This window comes from Prionailurus bengalensis, chromosome D3, assembly GCF_016509475.1.
Source record: "Prionailurus bengalensis isolate Pbe53 chromosome D3, Fcat_Pben_1.1_paternal_pri, whole genome shotgun sequence".
Lineage (NCBI taxonomy): Eukaryota > Metazoa > Chordata > Mammalia > Carnivora > Felidae > Prionailurus > Prionailurus bengalensis.
The window spans coordinates 76911589-76926787 of record NC_057356.1 but is presented as its reverse complement, the minus strand read 5'-3'; the positions used below and the strand labels follow the sequence as shown (position 1 = coordinate 76926787).

At 43.5% G+C, this 15199-nt stretch overlaps 1 protein-coding gene across 18 annotated transcripts in view; it reads right to left on the bottom strand.

Annotated features, from left to right (window-relative positions):
* The window catches only part of NEDD4L (NEDD4 like E3 ubiquitin protein ligase), a 345318-nt gene that overhangs the window by 32594 nt on the left and 297525 nt on the right, over nucleotides 1-15199 (bottom strand). For 11 of the 18 annotated variants that reach the window (XM_043558977.1, XM_043558979.1, XM_043558982.1 and 8 more), the window contains 6 exons: nucleotides 14400-14477; nucleotides 12825-12879; nucleotides 12662-12715; nucleotides 7442-7500; nucleotides 6223-6225; nucleotides 62-127 (listed from right to left, as the gene is read on the bottom strand). In XM_043558977.1, coding sequence (XP_043414912.1) covers nucleotides 62-127; nucleotides 6223-6225; nucleotides 7442-7500; nucleotides 12662-12715; nucleotides 12825-12879; nucleotides 14400-14477 — 315 coding nt within the window. The remainder of the gene's footprint in view (nucleotides 1-61; nucleotides 128-6222; nucleotides 6226-7441; nucleotides 7501-12661; nucleotides 12716-12824; nucleotides 12880-14399; nucleotides 14478-15199) is intronic. The other 7 variants (XM_043558980.1, XM_043558978.1, XM_043558981.1 and 4 more) reach the window with 3 other exon arrangements.

Here is a 15199-nt window from a genome sequence, read left to right as displayed (position 1 = left end):
GTAACTTTGGTAACTGACAAATGACTAAAACAGCATTTTTGGAAGACATGTTGTTACTCACAGGTTTCTTTAATTTCTTCCTAAAGTAGTCATATTTCTGCTTAAATTCTCTGGAGTAAGGAACAGCCTGGAAGATAAATTTATAAATACAGATAATGTAAATAATACATTTGAAATTTTACGTATACTGAGCCAACATTCAGAGAATTTTATGAATCATAAACCTTAAAACTCTCGCTCTCGAGATTATCACGGAAGTTTATATAATGTCTACATAGCACATGGGAAAATTCTAGAAATGACTGAGGCTAATCAGCATTGAGTGGGGGGGGCTTTCACCCCTGAAAACAACTGTATTGATATTCAAGAAATCATTTAGGGATATGCCCACATAAACCAAATACACTGTCCACGTGACTTTTGTCTAAATGGGAGTCAGGGTGTAATAAACTTTGTTTTCGTTTTTTTGCTGTACGTTTCGGTAACAGTTATTGACTATGATTCTTTAACACAAAACCCCAAATGACCGTATAGAGGTCATTTTGAAAAGACTAATCATGCTTTTAAAAACCATGGGGAGGAAATAAAAGGAGAAGACAGGCCAGTGAACTTATACTGTTGACAAAGAATATAAAATCACGTAGACAGCATTATGGAAAAGTCCTCGATTTGGGAGTCAGAAGGTTTGCCTCTTACTAGTTCGTAGTCTTGGGCAGGGATTTCTTTAAATCTGAACGGCTCATCTCTGAAGCCGAGTGATGGTACCAAAGGCATTGTGCTCGATAACTGACTTAACTATTGTTACTCAAAAGTTCTGGAAATCTCTTCTGGCGAAGTAATAACCTTTTACTGTAGTCATTTAGATACTCTTTACGTGCTATGTTGTAAAGTAGCTTATGATATGTGAGAGCCAGAGCCCTGACTTCTGGCTATTGAAAAGGCTTATAATTTTTTCATGAAGGAGAAAAGACTGGCTTTTGCAGACACGTGGGCATGACTATGACAGCCTCGTATCCAGAAAACCTTGCTGCTTTTTTAGCAAATAGTATGAACTTGGGCAAGAATAGTTCTGCTGGCATCATTTTGGGCTAAGTTAATAAAATACACTGATCCATAGTAGAGTACCTCCAGACTCCAAGCCTTATACCTTACACTTTCGCAAAGAGAAGTGAGGAACAAAAGCTTCCCTCCTTCGTACTATTTTAAGACACAATCACACAAACAATAAGCCAAAACAAAAATAACCACTCTTATAGAAAACAATAATCATGTCCGTGTTCTGCTTTGTAATCCAACAGCGATAAAGACAATGCATTTATATATCCCAAGAACATTCTAAAGACAATTTACGGGACCTGTGGTCTTACTTTTAAGCTATTCTTCATTTGATTTTCCATTGAACACTAGGTTTCCTATTGAACAATAGGACCACATATCCTATTTATTTTGGGCTCTGTTTAATCTGATGAAATCATGTGTGAATTCTGATTCTAGAAAAGGTAAAAATTTTGTCAGTATCTGGACAGCCACCAATATGAGGAAAGGATAACAATGTTCTGAGATAAGCCAGTGAAGAGGTTATTGTATTTTTTGCCCTACCAACACTCTATCCCATCACAGACTAAGATTTTCTATATAGCTTATTCATTCTTTGGTGGTTCCTTTGCTGATCCATTCAACAGGTATCTCTTGAGCGCCTGCTCTATGCCAGGCATTCTTAGGTGCTGGCACACCAACCAAAGATTTCTTCCCCTGTTCCCTCCTGGAGCTTCCAAGCTACTGTGAGTAACAGGCAGTAAGAAATGAGTACGTAGTGGGAAATGCTATGAGACTGAGCATCGCTGAGACAGAGTTCCTGGTAGGCTATTTTGTAGGGATGGTCAGGGAAGGAAGCTCTGAGGAAGGGCTATCTGGGCAGAACCCAGAGTGGCAGGAGGGAATAAACCATGACTGTGAGCAGTGAGTGGACTGCGAAGAAAAGTGTCTGGCTGATGTTCTTAGCTGTGGTTAACTGTGACAGAGGGACATTAAGCTGAGAAGTTATGTCCTTTCATTATGTCATGCTGGCTTTGGCAGACCTGACTTGTAAGGCAGACTCTAGCTCCCGCTAGCCCTGTGATGTATTTTCCCGACTACGGGATTTCTTCCCAGTTAAGCAGAAGAAACAGACTAGATGAATTCGAAGGCTCTTCCGTTTCCAAAAATCCGTGATTCCCGGCAATTGTTTTCGGGTTTTGCTTCCCTCCTGGAAATGTTACAGAAAGGCTTAAAATGTGAGTTCAAGAGTCTTAAGTGACAGGGGGGAGCGTGTTTTAAAACGTCGCCCCCGGCCTGTGCTCTCTGCTCTCTTATCTGACTTGTAACCTGGGGGGTGCTGACTGTATGTGGGTGGAAATAAGATGCTGAGATATTTCTGCTCCTTCTTCTCCTGGGGAATGATGCATAAAAGCTGAAAAATCATTCCCCTCCTCCGATACTTATCTGCTCTCTCTAGAGATTGTTCTTATGAATAAGAAGTGAAATGCATAGGCTTCTATACTCTCCTCCTGAACAGATTTCAGCCATGTCCCAGGACAAAGACATCCATACAGTGTGCAGCCTTTGAAGAGAATGAGAGGCGCAGTGCACTTCGTGTACTGGACAGGCTGAATTCTTTATTCGCTCTTGAAAATCTGGCATCTTCTTGTCTTACATACAATTTCACTTATAAAATAAGCTTATCTCAAAACTTAACATGCCCGTTGATTAAAGCCCTTGGCTCTGTATTAAAATACGCTGTCTTTTCCGAACAAAAATGGAAACCTGACTTGTTTATTGTGTCAAGTCGGTGCTAAATTTTTTCCTGTCATTCTAGTCCAGCTGATGCCGCAGCTCCTTAAAGAAAAGAACTCGTGTCTGACATGGAGACTGGTGAGGCCGGTTACACTTGGGAGCTCTGGTCCTACTTCTGATATTTTCTGGAACGAATGGCAACACAGTTAGCCTTATGAGCTTCTGACAGATGGGGAATAATAACATCTTCCCTACTTTCCTGAGGGGATTGCTATGAGTTTCAAGGCAGCTGATTATGAAGTTCTCGGGGAAGTACAAAGCGTTACACAAACATGAGATGGTATTCATAAGAGCAGCGAGCATGGACAGCACTTGGTCAACGCTTTCACTGGTGATGCTTGTAACACAGAGAGCATACTGACTTAGAGTAATGCTATGTTGAGTTGCCACAGACAGGGACCCCACCCCGCCCCCCACGCCCCTAATCTGGGTATTTTTAAAACTTGGGAAAAAGAGAAACCCTAGGTTCCAGATAAGCAGGAAGACTTAAAATTAAAGAAGTGGGCATTGGACGTGACTTGGTGCTTGGGCTGGGGCTTTAATCCTTACGCCGGGACACAGAAGTTGGCCTACAGTCTGTATGACCTAGGGAGTAAGAACAGAGTTCCCTGTTTAAAAATCTACATCTGGCATGGGGACAAGAAAGCGCTACCCACCAGCCCAGGAAAGTTGTAAGGAAGCTTACCTTCTGTCCAGGACCACAAACGAGAGAAAAACAAAAAGAAACAGACCTGTAATGAATTCATACTCTATGCCTACACCAAAGCGGGTATGAAGTCCACAGTTACATTAACTGGGCCTGCATGATCCCAAGCTAAGAAGTTAACAGTAAATACAGGTCAGGACTTATAAATGCCTCATGGGGGGGGTGGGGTGGGGGAAGATGAGCGCACACACACAAATCATACACTGAATTGGTTATAAACTGCACTGAACTACTACTGAGGAAAGTCTACAGACGTAACATGTGGGGGATTTAGTGCCCCTATGGCCAGAGATAACAGAATCATCTGAAAGAGGATATGGAATATGCATCTGAAGAATGATCAGACGGCTGAGTATGAATAAAAAAAATAAAAAAAATTAAAAGAACATGATAGAATAACAATAACTGAAAAGACCGAGCAAATTTAAAAACACCCAATAGAACAATGAGTAATTAAACACAATTACTGAAATCACAGACACAATGACCTGGGAAAGGGCTGATTATGAAAAGCTTAAAAAAGAATGAACTGGAAGAGCCAAGCCCACAGTACAGCCACAAGAGAGAGACAAAACACAAAGAGCTAAGAGGTGAAGACAGAACATAAAAGGGAATCACATACCCAGGAGGAGTTACTGGTACAGATAACCAGGAAGAACGGCAAAGATGTGGTATGTGAAGAAACAACTGCCGAGAATTTTCCAGGATGGAGGAAAGACACGGGCCCCATATTAAAGGATTACAGTGAGTCCAAAGCAGAATAAAGAAATCCACACTGAGGTTCATGACAGTAAAATTATACAACACCAAAAGTCACAGAGGAAATTCAAAATTGCCAGAGAAAAGGAAGATTTACCCACCCCAAACCAAGAATCAGATTGATAACAAGTTTCTCAACAGTTACGGGGGCCAGAGGGACAAGAAAGAATATCTCCAAAGTATTAGGAAAGGAATTGTTAACCAAAGGCTTCTACTATGGCTGACCTACCATTTAACAGAGAGGGCAGATAAGCCCCCTCCCTCAGACTGAGAGTTTCCCGCTCTCGAGACAGTGCTGCCCGAGCAGAGGCTCTCAAACTTGAGCGGGCATCACAATCCCTGGAAAGGTTTGTTCAAACGTAGATTTTGCTGCCCCCCCCCCCCCGCCCCCGCCAAAGTTGCTGATTTTCAGTAGCCTGAGTTGGGACTCCTAAATTTGCATTTCTAACAAGTTTCCACATAATTCTGATGCTGCTGATCTGTAGACAAGACTCTGAGAACCAGGAACTATACTTCATTCAGAAGAAAACCTGGAAACAGCAGGTGCAAGAAACAATGGTGGGCAAAGAAATTCGCTTACATGTAAGTGAAAGAAACAAGTACTAGCTGTTGAAAAAAGGTAAAGTGTTAATGACTGTTTCTAAAGTTTTCAAATGTCACTGAATAATGCAAAGTGAGTGGGAAGAGCGGCACGAGAGTTCCCTAAATCTCATCCTACTCAGGAAGAAAGAGTGATTAATTTTGACATTAAGGGTGTTGGTTACAAATTTTAATGTAAGCACTAAGGAACAGAAAATGCAACTCCCAAGCAAGTATAGAAAGTGAAAGAAAATAAAGGGTACTTTATCAATGTAATAGAAGGTTAAAAAAAAAAAAAGAGAGAGAGAGAGAGAGAGAGAAAAAAAAAACATAGCTAAAGGGGGGAAAAAGACATACCAGGCAAATACTAACGAAGAGAAAGTGAATGTCCTTGACGGACAAAGCCATGCTCACTGTGGGAGATTGTGACAGTCCTGTCTTGGTTAGACAGAACAGCCAGGATAAAAAGCAATGACGGAAACGGATAATATGCTCGATCTAATGGACATATGAAGAACTTTGTACCCAACAAAGACAGAATACACATTCTTTTCAAACACAGAAAGAACATTAATTAAAAAAAGGCCAAGCTGACAAGGAAGTTTCAAATATCTGGTAATCAATATTTCACAGACAGTATTCTCTGGCCACAATGCAATAAAATTAGAAAATTAGTAAGAAATGGACAGGCAAAAACCCTTCCATACTCCTGGAAACTAACAGCACATTCTAAATAGCTTGTAAAGTCAAGGAGAGAAAGAAATCATGGAAATTACCAAACATTCAGAACTGATGACAACTAAAGCCAGGCGTCTACACTAAGTCGATAATTACCTAAATACACATGCTCTTACTGAAAGAAGTATCTCTACTACTAATGAAAGCATAAACAAGGCTCTTTTGTTAATTAAAAAAAAAAAAGATCTCCCTTTGGGTCAAATTTACTTGGACTTATGATGCTACGCAATTTTCAGTAGAAATCGGTAAGAACTGACAGCGTTTGAGTGAAGGCAGATGATCAGTAAAAAGACAGAAATATCTCAAAAGGTTTCAGAATTATGTCCAAAGTCCTCTGTTGCGCGAAAACAGCATTGATTCTTGAATACCTTGTTTCTCATGACGTAGAAGAGAAAATAGGACTCTAACACACCTTATTGTGAATGTGAAAATATCAAAAGGAAGCCATGGTAAGGCAGGTGTTGAAGGTACATAAAAAGCAGCTGTTTTAACTCAGGTATGATTGGGCACTTTGCGTCACACGGCAGCAAAGCAGCTGAACAAAGCCGATAAAGAAATCAACAAATTAAGGGGATGTCAGGTATTAAGGTGGGTTTGCATGATACTACCTTCTAGGATTTCAAACGGACTTACCTTTGTAATTCAAAACATAACGTGAACTGAATCAGATTAAAGCCACAAAAGCAGTATCTTAAACACGCCTGCTGGCCTTTTAGCTCAGCACTCAATAGACTTCAGTTCCTTTTGCTCCTCCAGTTTCTAACAGATTCCCAAGTTTGCAATGCTTTGCTGACCCCACACATTTCCTGTAATTCCAAATTAGCTCCCCGCACTCATATCCACATGGACCAAAGACGCTGGTACATTCCCTTTAGACCATGACCCATTCGACAGTCTGCTCACGGGTGTTCAATAGCAAGTGACTGTTACTGCTCAGGGACAGGGGGGTTCTCGCTCTTCCTTATGAACACAGCGTGCGGCAGTATTTTAAAAGGGTGCTCTACCTAGCTTCCTCTCGCACCCGGCGTGTATGCGGACACTGTGAGAAAGACAGTGGGTCAGCAGAGACAAAGGTTCTTAACCCTGCCAGCTCCAGAGGTTGGCTACAACCTCACCCAAACTTTTACAGACGTTCTGCGCTGGAAGAGATTCAGAATACAGCTTCAATCTGTTAGTGTACATTTACCCCGCCCCCCCCCCTCCCCTTGGCCCCAAGAAAGGACAAAACTCTACAGATAGAGGGCTCGGCTTCAGATAGAAGAGAGGACGTTTTGATTGTTATACTTTTAATCCACCTTTTTACAAAGGAGGAAACAATGTTTAGTTTTGGTTACCATTAGCAAAGCACTTTCTCTTCCTTTATAGTGAAAGCTCTTGGAAGAGGCAAATGCAGACGTACCCCCCGCCCGGGAACTGCAGTGAGGAAGAGAGGGGGGCGATGCTAACCTAGTCAACCATACCGAGCCCAGAGCACCAGGTAAGCAGTAATATACAAGGAATATGTGCTTAGGGGCGCCTGGGTGGCTCAGTTGGTTAAGCGTCTAACTTAGGGTTCATGGTTTGTGAGTTCGAGCCCCGTTCTGAGCTGTGCTGACAGCTCAGAGCCTGGAGCCTGCTTTGAATTCTGTGTCTCCCTCTCTTTCTGCCCCTCCCCCGCTCTCTCTCTCTCTCTCTCTCTCTCTCTCTCTCTCTCTTTCACACACACACACACTCTCTCTCTCAAAAATAAACAAACATTAAAAAAAAAAAAAAAAAGAAAGAAAGAAATATGTGCTTAGATGCAACCCAAGTTTTACACTGAAGAGTTAAGAGGTTGAGGATACTGACCGGACCAGTAATAGCTGGATTCTGCAGTCTTGGGTCTTCCCACTGAGTAATTTTGCTATCTGAAAATGTTAAAAAAATAAATAAATCAGAAATAAAAAATCAGCGTATTAGTTCAAATCTAGTCTACATCAAAAATGTTTTAAAAAGAATTATTTCTGGATTTTGCAAGAGCTGTCCAATCGCTCATACTGGTCCCCCAAATAAATCCCTTAGTGTTTCAGGGTTAGAAGAGAACCATGGTACGTAGCACTCCACCCCCATACTGTTTAGTTAAAAACACGCCATCAAAAAGGCAAAACTAAAGCAAAACCATTTATTCACACGGTTTTTGGCAGGAAATCTGCCAAAATTTCAATTATAAACCCCTGTTCTCTCAAGGATTTATAACTTGATCTTGATGTTCCTTTAACTGAAAAAGGGCATGAGAGGTCTTAGTCCCTAAAGAGTGAAAACACACACAGGATTCGTCTCATTTCAAATACTTTTTTTCTTGGCTTGTCGTGTTGAAAAAGACCCATTTTCAAGGAAGAAGCCGACAATGAACCCATGAATAATCCATGACATGTGTCACCCATGTGCACGCAAAAATCAAGGCAACTACGGCGGGCCAAAAAATGAGATCAGCTACAGCAGAGGAAGATTGCAGAGGAAGGTCTCCCTTTTGGCCAAGTTGGCAAGAAGAGATTTCCTTCTTCTAAGTGAGTCAATGTCAGCAAGACTGTTCGATGCTGCCTATACAACCACGTCAGGGGTGTAGGTGATAATGTGCAGTAGCTGCTCTGAATCACTTGGGTTTTGTGACTGTGCATGATTCAAGATTTTAGGGATTACTGTGGCGGGGGGGGGGGGGCGCGGGAAGGGACTTGCGTGAAAGATACAGGGAGGGCAGACTAGGAGACAATGGGTTCTCCCTGGAGTTTTAGGGAATCTAAGTTGGCTAGAAAAAAAAAAAAAAAAAGGAAATTATTTAAGAATACGGATTCTGTTTATTTCCTGTATACTCTGTAAGAGGACTGAGAAGAAGAGCTAATAAACTCAGTTTTAGTGACCATACCAGGAACTTTTCCAAGTCTGACATAATTATTTTAATAAAAGGAGAGGTAAAGTTTTAGAATGAAACTACCAAAAGGCATTCTGGGTCCCTTACCTCCTGAACAGAAGACTCTGGAAAGTCAAAGTTGCCCTTGTGATGGAGAATGGGAGAAAAGAAAACCAAATAAACAGAACACAGCTGAGTAACAGCTCCCTGGACTACAATCCCATCACCTGGATGCTGTCAAAGCGGAAGTGAATCAATGAGCACCTACACGTGGTCCATCCAGACTGGAACTTCAAGCCACTGCCTCTCCCAGTGGCCTCAAATCCAACTCTACTAAAACTGAACCCATCGTCTTCCAGCACCCAAAACCCTTCCCGTGACTCCGTATTCCCGAATGCCAGTATCAGTGCGCTCACTGTTCAAACCCAGCGCTGGCCCCACGCCCATCCCCCCTTGCCATTCTCCTGCGGTGCTCGCGAAACCGTCCCGTCTCACTGAAAAAGCTGCTTTCTGGAGGGCGCATCTCTTCCGTGGACTATTCTCTATGCTTCCCTGGCCTTGGTCTCACTCGTCCCTGTTCAAGACCTCCTTTGTGGTTCTGCCAGATGGATCTTCCTAAAGAAAGGATTTGACCGTTGTCACGCCCCCTTTCAGAAAATGCCTCAGGACCTCCTTCCTGCCTGCAGAAGGGACCCAAGCTCCCGTCCCTGGCGGGCACCCTTTGACCTATGTGCCACGCCAGCTTCCTCTGCACGCTGGCCATCTGCACCCTAAGCACCGTTCTCTGACCGTGGCACAGTCTGCAATACCTTCATACGCTTGCATGTTCTCTCCTTCCTGGGGTCGCTCTCCACCTGGCTTTCCTGGATACATCTTACTCCTCATCTGGGATCCATCTGAAAAAGAATCTGTCCCTAAGGCCCTCCTGCAGACATCCCAGAGCCCTAGTGCTCAGCCATGTACTGAGCAGGTATGGTCTTTGCTTCTGCATCTGCAAAACTGGTTCATTCCTCTACGCATCACTTTTGAAAATACCTCCTGGGACCCCCTGCTAGAATAGAAGAAGTCCCTCGAGGACAGGGGCTGGTGTTACTCATCTCTGCAGCCCCCTCTGCACCACGGAACGCACTTCCTAGAATGTGACAGGAGCCTCGTATGTTATTTTTCAAATGACTGAACGAAGCTGATGGCGAAAACAGATTCCCTCTTAAAACAGTCTAAGCCTTCAGAGCCACGTAAGTTCCTGTGTGGTTACAATAAAGAACGATTTTGCAGCTAAGCACTGGCAATATGTGAACGTGCGGTGGCCGTTTGCTCATTTTTTTCTAAAACTTTTGAATCTAAACTCGCTTTTGGTCCTCCAACATTGTATTTCAAATACAGGGACAAGAAGGAAGGAGAAGGAAAACCACAGTTAATTTACAGCTAGGATTAACTGCTTTGGTAAGACCGTTGGCAGGATTTTACAGCCTCACTGGAATTTTATTTTCTCTTTCAGCTTTGTATCCAAGACACCTGAGGCCACGGACTTAGCCGCTGGACACACCTGGTCTTTAAGAAGAACCACAGGACCCTCGAGAGAGGTAGTGATTCAGGTCAAGATCTGCCTTAACTTGACTCCAGGCTGGAGACAGGGGCTACAGAGGTCCAGACTTGGTCTCTTCTGAAACTCCCTCTTTAAGATGGCTGAGTATTTTTAATCTTGGAAATGTGTGACTTCTTAGCAGAGTTTTATGAAGCAGAAAATAAATAGCCTCGTTACTTAAAAGAAAAGTCTACTGCGGTTCTTTGTCATTCATGCGCAGTCACACGTCCTGGTCACGATGGAAGGTTAAGAGGACTGTGAATCTCTCACAGGCTGTGTGCACGTGTGAAATGCTACACGTACAGATGACCTGGTTCCTGTCCTGCACGCAGGACAGCAAAATGAGGTGCAGAACTTTGTTAGAAATCAGATAGGAGAAAACTGCTTAGAAGGAGAGGCTCGTTTGGAAGGTGATACATTCCTAAGTGGCACCTACAAGGTGATTAAATGCATTTTGGAGTACCCCTGCTGGCCTGAGAAAGCTGCTTAAAAAGACAGGTGTTCCTGCACTTTTCACAGACTGCATTTTGGTGAAAAAGCAGACGGATTTATTTTAATGGATATGCACCCTACTTTATAGTCTGTGACTGAGCAAACCTTGACAAACCAGGGAGAAATGGCAGAAATGCTGCATCTACAGCAAATGAGGTGATCGTAAACATAGCTTCTGCTCACCTAATTTCCACTCTTATTATCTGGTTTGGAGAACTTTTCTGTATGGTCGAGGCAGGGCAGACTTTCATCTCCAGGTAAAGCACCACAAGGAGCACCTCTTTTTGTAGCTTAGATCAACCAGGCTCTGTGCCAGGCCTACACCACCCCCAGGAGCAAAGGGAAGCCTCCCGCAACCTGTCTGTTCTGGCGAGAGGAATGTGGAGCGAGGGAGCTGTGTGTCTGGAGGGACCGGCGGACCCATTAGGAGTAAGGAACTGCCAAGGCATGCAGCAAAATCACCCTGTCCTGCCTCCCGGCAAACGGAAGGGGGTCGAGCCTCGGGCTGGAGGCACAGCGGCTTCTCTAAGGCAAGTTCTCTCCACCTGCTGACCAAGGACATCAACTTCCCCATGTCTTCACCACTGACCTTCCACGAATTAACGTCATGTCACCATTTATCAAGCATCTACTACATACTATGGTAGGACTATGCACGCCACTAGAAAAACAGCCTGTGATCTTTATTGTTTCCAACGTCCACTAGGACGGCCCTCTGTGGTAACATTTTTCTGGTTTGGGGGCCCTTGCATTAAAAGCGTTTATAAAATTCTTCTCAGATTGACCTGAACATCAGATCACCAGCTAGAACGTGGCCACAAGGTTGTGTGAAATGTTCTGTGCGTAGCAGACCGAGGCTGTGTTACTGGTTAAGGCCTTATTTGAAGAGAAAGATCGTTATTATTCGTACCCACCTTTGAAAACTGAAACTGAAATGCATAAAAACTAAAAGAGAAATTATTTTCTGGTCTTGGTGGGAAAAAGAGGTTTGGCCCCTTCCTTATTTTAACAGATCATGTATGTGACGAGTAGAATTATAAAGAGCATATTAGAGAAAAAAGTAAGGTTAAAGCAGTTACGGTAGCAATTTAGGCTCACTGTAAAATTCTGGAAAGCAGGCAAACCCTGGATACTTTTACTGGTCAAAGACAAAACTAAGCCTACGGACCCTTGAGATACCTGATTTTTACCAAAGGGTTAAAAGGGCAGCCCGCCCCCTAATCAAGACTTCCACTTTTGGTGTAATTGTGGGCCGCTGGGGTTCTTGCTTAGTTTATTCAGTTCCTGTGCCTCAAAGTAAAAGTGTACAGGACACGCATTCAGTAACCCCCGGAAGAGGCACAAGACCTAGGAGACAGTGGCACTCCCCATCCACGAGGAGTCCTTGTGGCCAGATTTCCCACCAGTGGCTCATCAGTGTGGTTTGGGTTAGTTAAGAGAACGTGAGGCTAGAGAAACCTGGCGTAGACTTGCGGTTCATGAACCAGATGAAAATAAAGATCAAATTACTACCAATTGCACACATTTGTAAATATAATTGAAAACTTCTTTCAAATACGTATTTTTCTGAAGTTTTAAGGGATACGCAAAAATATGCTCCCCTGGAGAACATGTCACTTCAAAACAACAACAACAACAACAACAACAACAAAAAACAAAAAACCCGCTGCCTAAAAGCAAAACCTTTATTAGTTTAACTTTTAGTTGAAATGAGAAACCACGCATTTATTCATAGGTGATGGAGCAAATACGCTATAATTTCAAGATACGAACTGTGTATGTATTAGTGCGTTGGGTGCAAAGAAGCATGCCATGAATAGAAAATAAGTCAGAATGGGCTTCTTGCCATATGACCTTTGAAAGCAGTGTTTAAGAAACTTAACATGCTGCTTCAAGCACTGCTCACACAGATTTTTGACTCAATCATGACTTCTAAGAGCTTATTTTCTATTACTAGAGTGTATTTATTAAAAGCGCAGAAATCAAGGGGTTATCTACCCCCCCAATTTTTTTAATTAAAAAAAAAAGTTAATAGGCCACAAGATCAAATCAGGTGAAAGCCTGACGGGCTAGTTTAAAGCAAACTTAGATGAATGCACAGTACCGTACGAGGGCACTGATTCTCTGGGATCATTCTCTCCACATAACACCTGGCTGCCTAGACAAAGAGTGAAATGACAAACCTTTCACTATAATATTTGAATGACTCCCTGCCCCCCCATCCCTTTACCTGCAATGCCTATGTGTCTATAAAAGAGCCTACTTACTATGGTCAATATAAAATGTTCGGCCATCCAAGTGAATTCTTTCTTCCCAACCAGGCTGGTATTAGGAGTGGGGAAGGTGCGGGGGGGGGGGGGGGGGGGGGGGGGGGAGGGAGGGAGGGAGGGACGGGGAGGGGGGGGGGAGAGAGAGAGAGAGAGAGAGAGAGAGAGAGAGAGAAGAGAGAATCCAAACATTAGCTAACAGTTCCAAAAATCAATGGCTAAATTTAAACACTCTAGGACACACTTTTTATTCTTCTCTTATAGGGTGCAGTTTTAGGTTATAAATGAACCACAAACATTTCAAGTTAACTCTTGACCACATGTTCGCTAGTCTTAGAAACCTCCACTCACTGCATGATGAACAGGAAACAGGGGTTCATATTTCAAAAGCTTCAAAGGGAAACTTCAGCATTCCATGCAACAGTCGAGTTTAGGATTGAATAAGCTCATTTAATTAAATGAGTATTTCTCTATGGACTGAAGGGAGGAGGAAGGTTAATTTCAAAATGTCAGAGAGATGCTTTAGCCCTGTCACCAGGTGGCTGAAAGCCCTCATACGGAGGTTCTCTGGTGTGGGCTCTATTTGGACTCAGGAACTAAATGGATTTGGGTATTTTTTCCAAGGTAAGGCTGGTGTGCTCTCATTGTCTCAACTGTGCCCACTTGCTATCGGAAACTCAGGAGTCCAACAGATCAGGACAACACGTTGCCTTTCACGTCTGATCTGTCTCCGGCACTCTCTGGGTTCTTTCCATCTAAACCCAGGAGCCAAACAGATTCGGAGAGAGTGAGGGATATTTGTATAAAACCTGCTGAGTAAAGACCGAACCCTAACTTTTCTAGATTCAAGTTGTGCCGTAACATACCACACACCAGGCCAACAGAAAAGTTCTTGTGTTTGGAAGATCACCATCAAAGAACTCCCAGCACCCTCATTCTAAAAGCGTCTCAAGTCCTTGCCCGCCCCTGCCCACCTTCCTGCCCTTGTAAGGCTTTTGGACTTGGGGAGGGCTGAAAAGGATGTATGGCGCAAGTTTCATTCAAAATCTAAACACCTCAACTCCAACTTGGGCCCCCAAAGAGAATAAACTGATAAAAAGTTAAATTTATAAAACAGTCCTCAACAAGGAAGAAAAACAAGAAAAACAGGGACTGCAGGCTAAATGACTTACAGAAACTGTCTGTGATTACTTAGGCCTTTTTCTCCCACTGTTTTTAATGTGTCCATCCCAGTGGCTAAATTCGCAATAAGGACAGAACTCAGGGGTTGCTGAGTTACAGACTAAATGCGCACTGCTCAAACTGTCACGTGTAGAGAATGTCCCTTACATCCTAGGTACCAAGTCTACTTTCTACTAGCTGCTAATAATACAGAAACCTCTTTCACAAGTGCTGGGTATAAACTGTATATACTATCAGAATTCAGCCATGCACCCATTCCTGTTAAGAAACCACAGACCAGCGGGACCCCAAAAGCCTGGACAAAGGGAAGGCCCACAGGGGCTCCCCATCAACACCGGGCAGATGAACGGATACACATTTTCGGACTTGTCCACGCGTCTCCAGTGTACTCACAGGAAGAGGGCCAAGGTCATTGGGGTTTAAAGAGGCCTTTGACCGCATATGAACTGGAAATTTCAGGCGTGGATCTTCCTGCAAAAAAAATGGACAAGGCAGAAGACGTTAAGGGTGGTTCTGTGTGTGCACTCACTGGTTCCTCCCCTCCTGGAGCTGTGTGTTCCAAGGCAACCAGGCTGCGCGTGCATGGATCTGCACTCTTGGCTGCACGGGGGAGGGGAGGACCTTTCTTGGTGTAGGGAGGCTGGCTGACCAACTCGCAAGAAAGATTTTACTCTTCTTGTCCTTGGTGAAAGCAGGATGGTGAGAAGACTTAAATAAAAGGTTAAGCACTTTCCCTGAGACCTCGAGCAGGTGAAGAGGAAAAGTCCCCGCAGCGATGTTACCATGGAAACCAGAATGGAGGGCGCCAGTGAACGTGAGGCTCTACTCTGCAGAAGGAATAGGGACAGTGGTTTGAAAATCTCTCGGGTCTTGAGCTCTGTGTGAGGGCAGCCAGCCTTTCCAACGGTGCCTGGGTTTCCTGCTGCCCGCCCTTCTAACTCCTTGATCTAGAGCAGAGAATCTGAATCTGGGCTGACGGTCAAGTCATGTTTTGTCCAGACGTAGATGGCCTCATCACAAAAAGTTTCATATCCCTACTAGAGAACTTTCCTGACAGTCCTGATCAAACTCTGCAAATTAGACTCCCATTTACGTCCTAATATTCAAAAGTTTGCCAAAGATTTTTCTTAAGGGGTATGGCTCATAAGATACTACAAAGAACCCACGAAAGAGAAATATATGTACCCTGACAT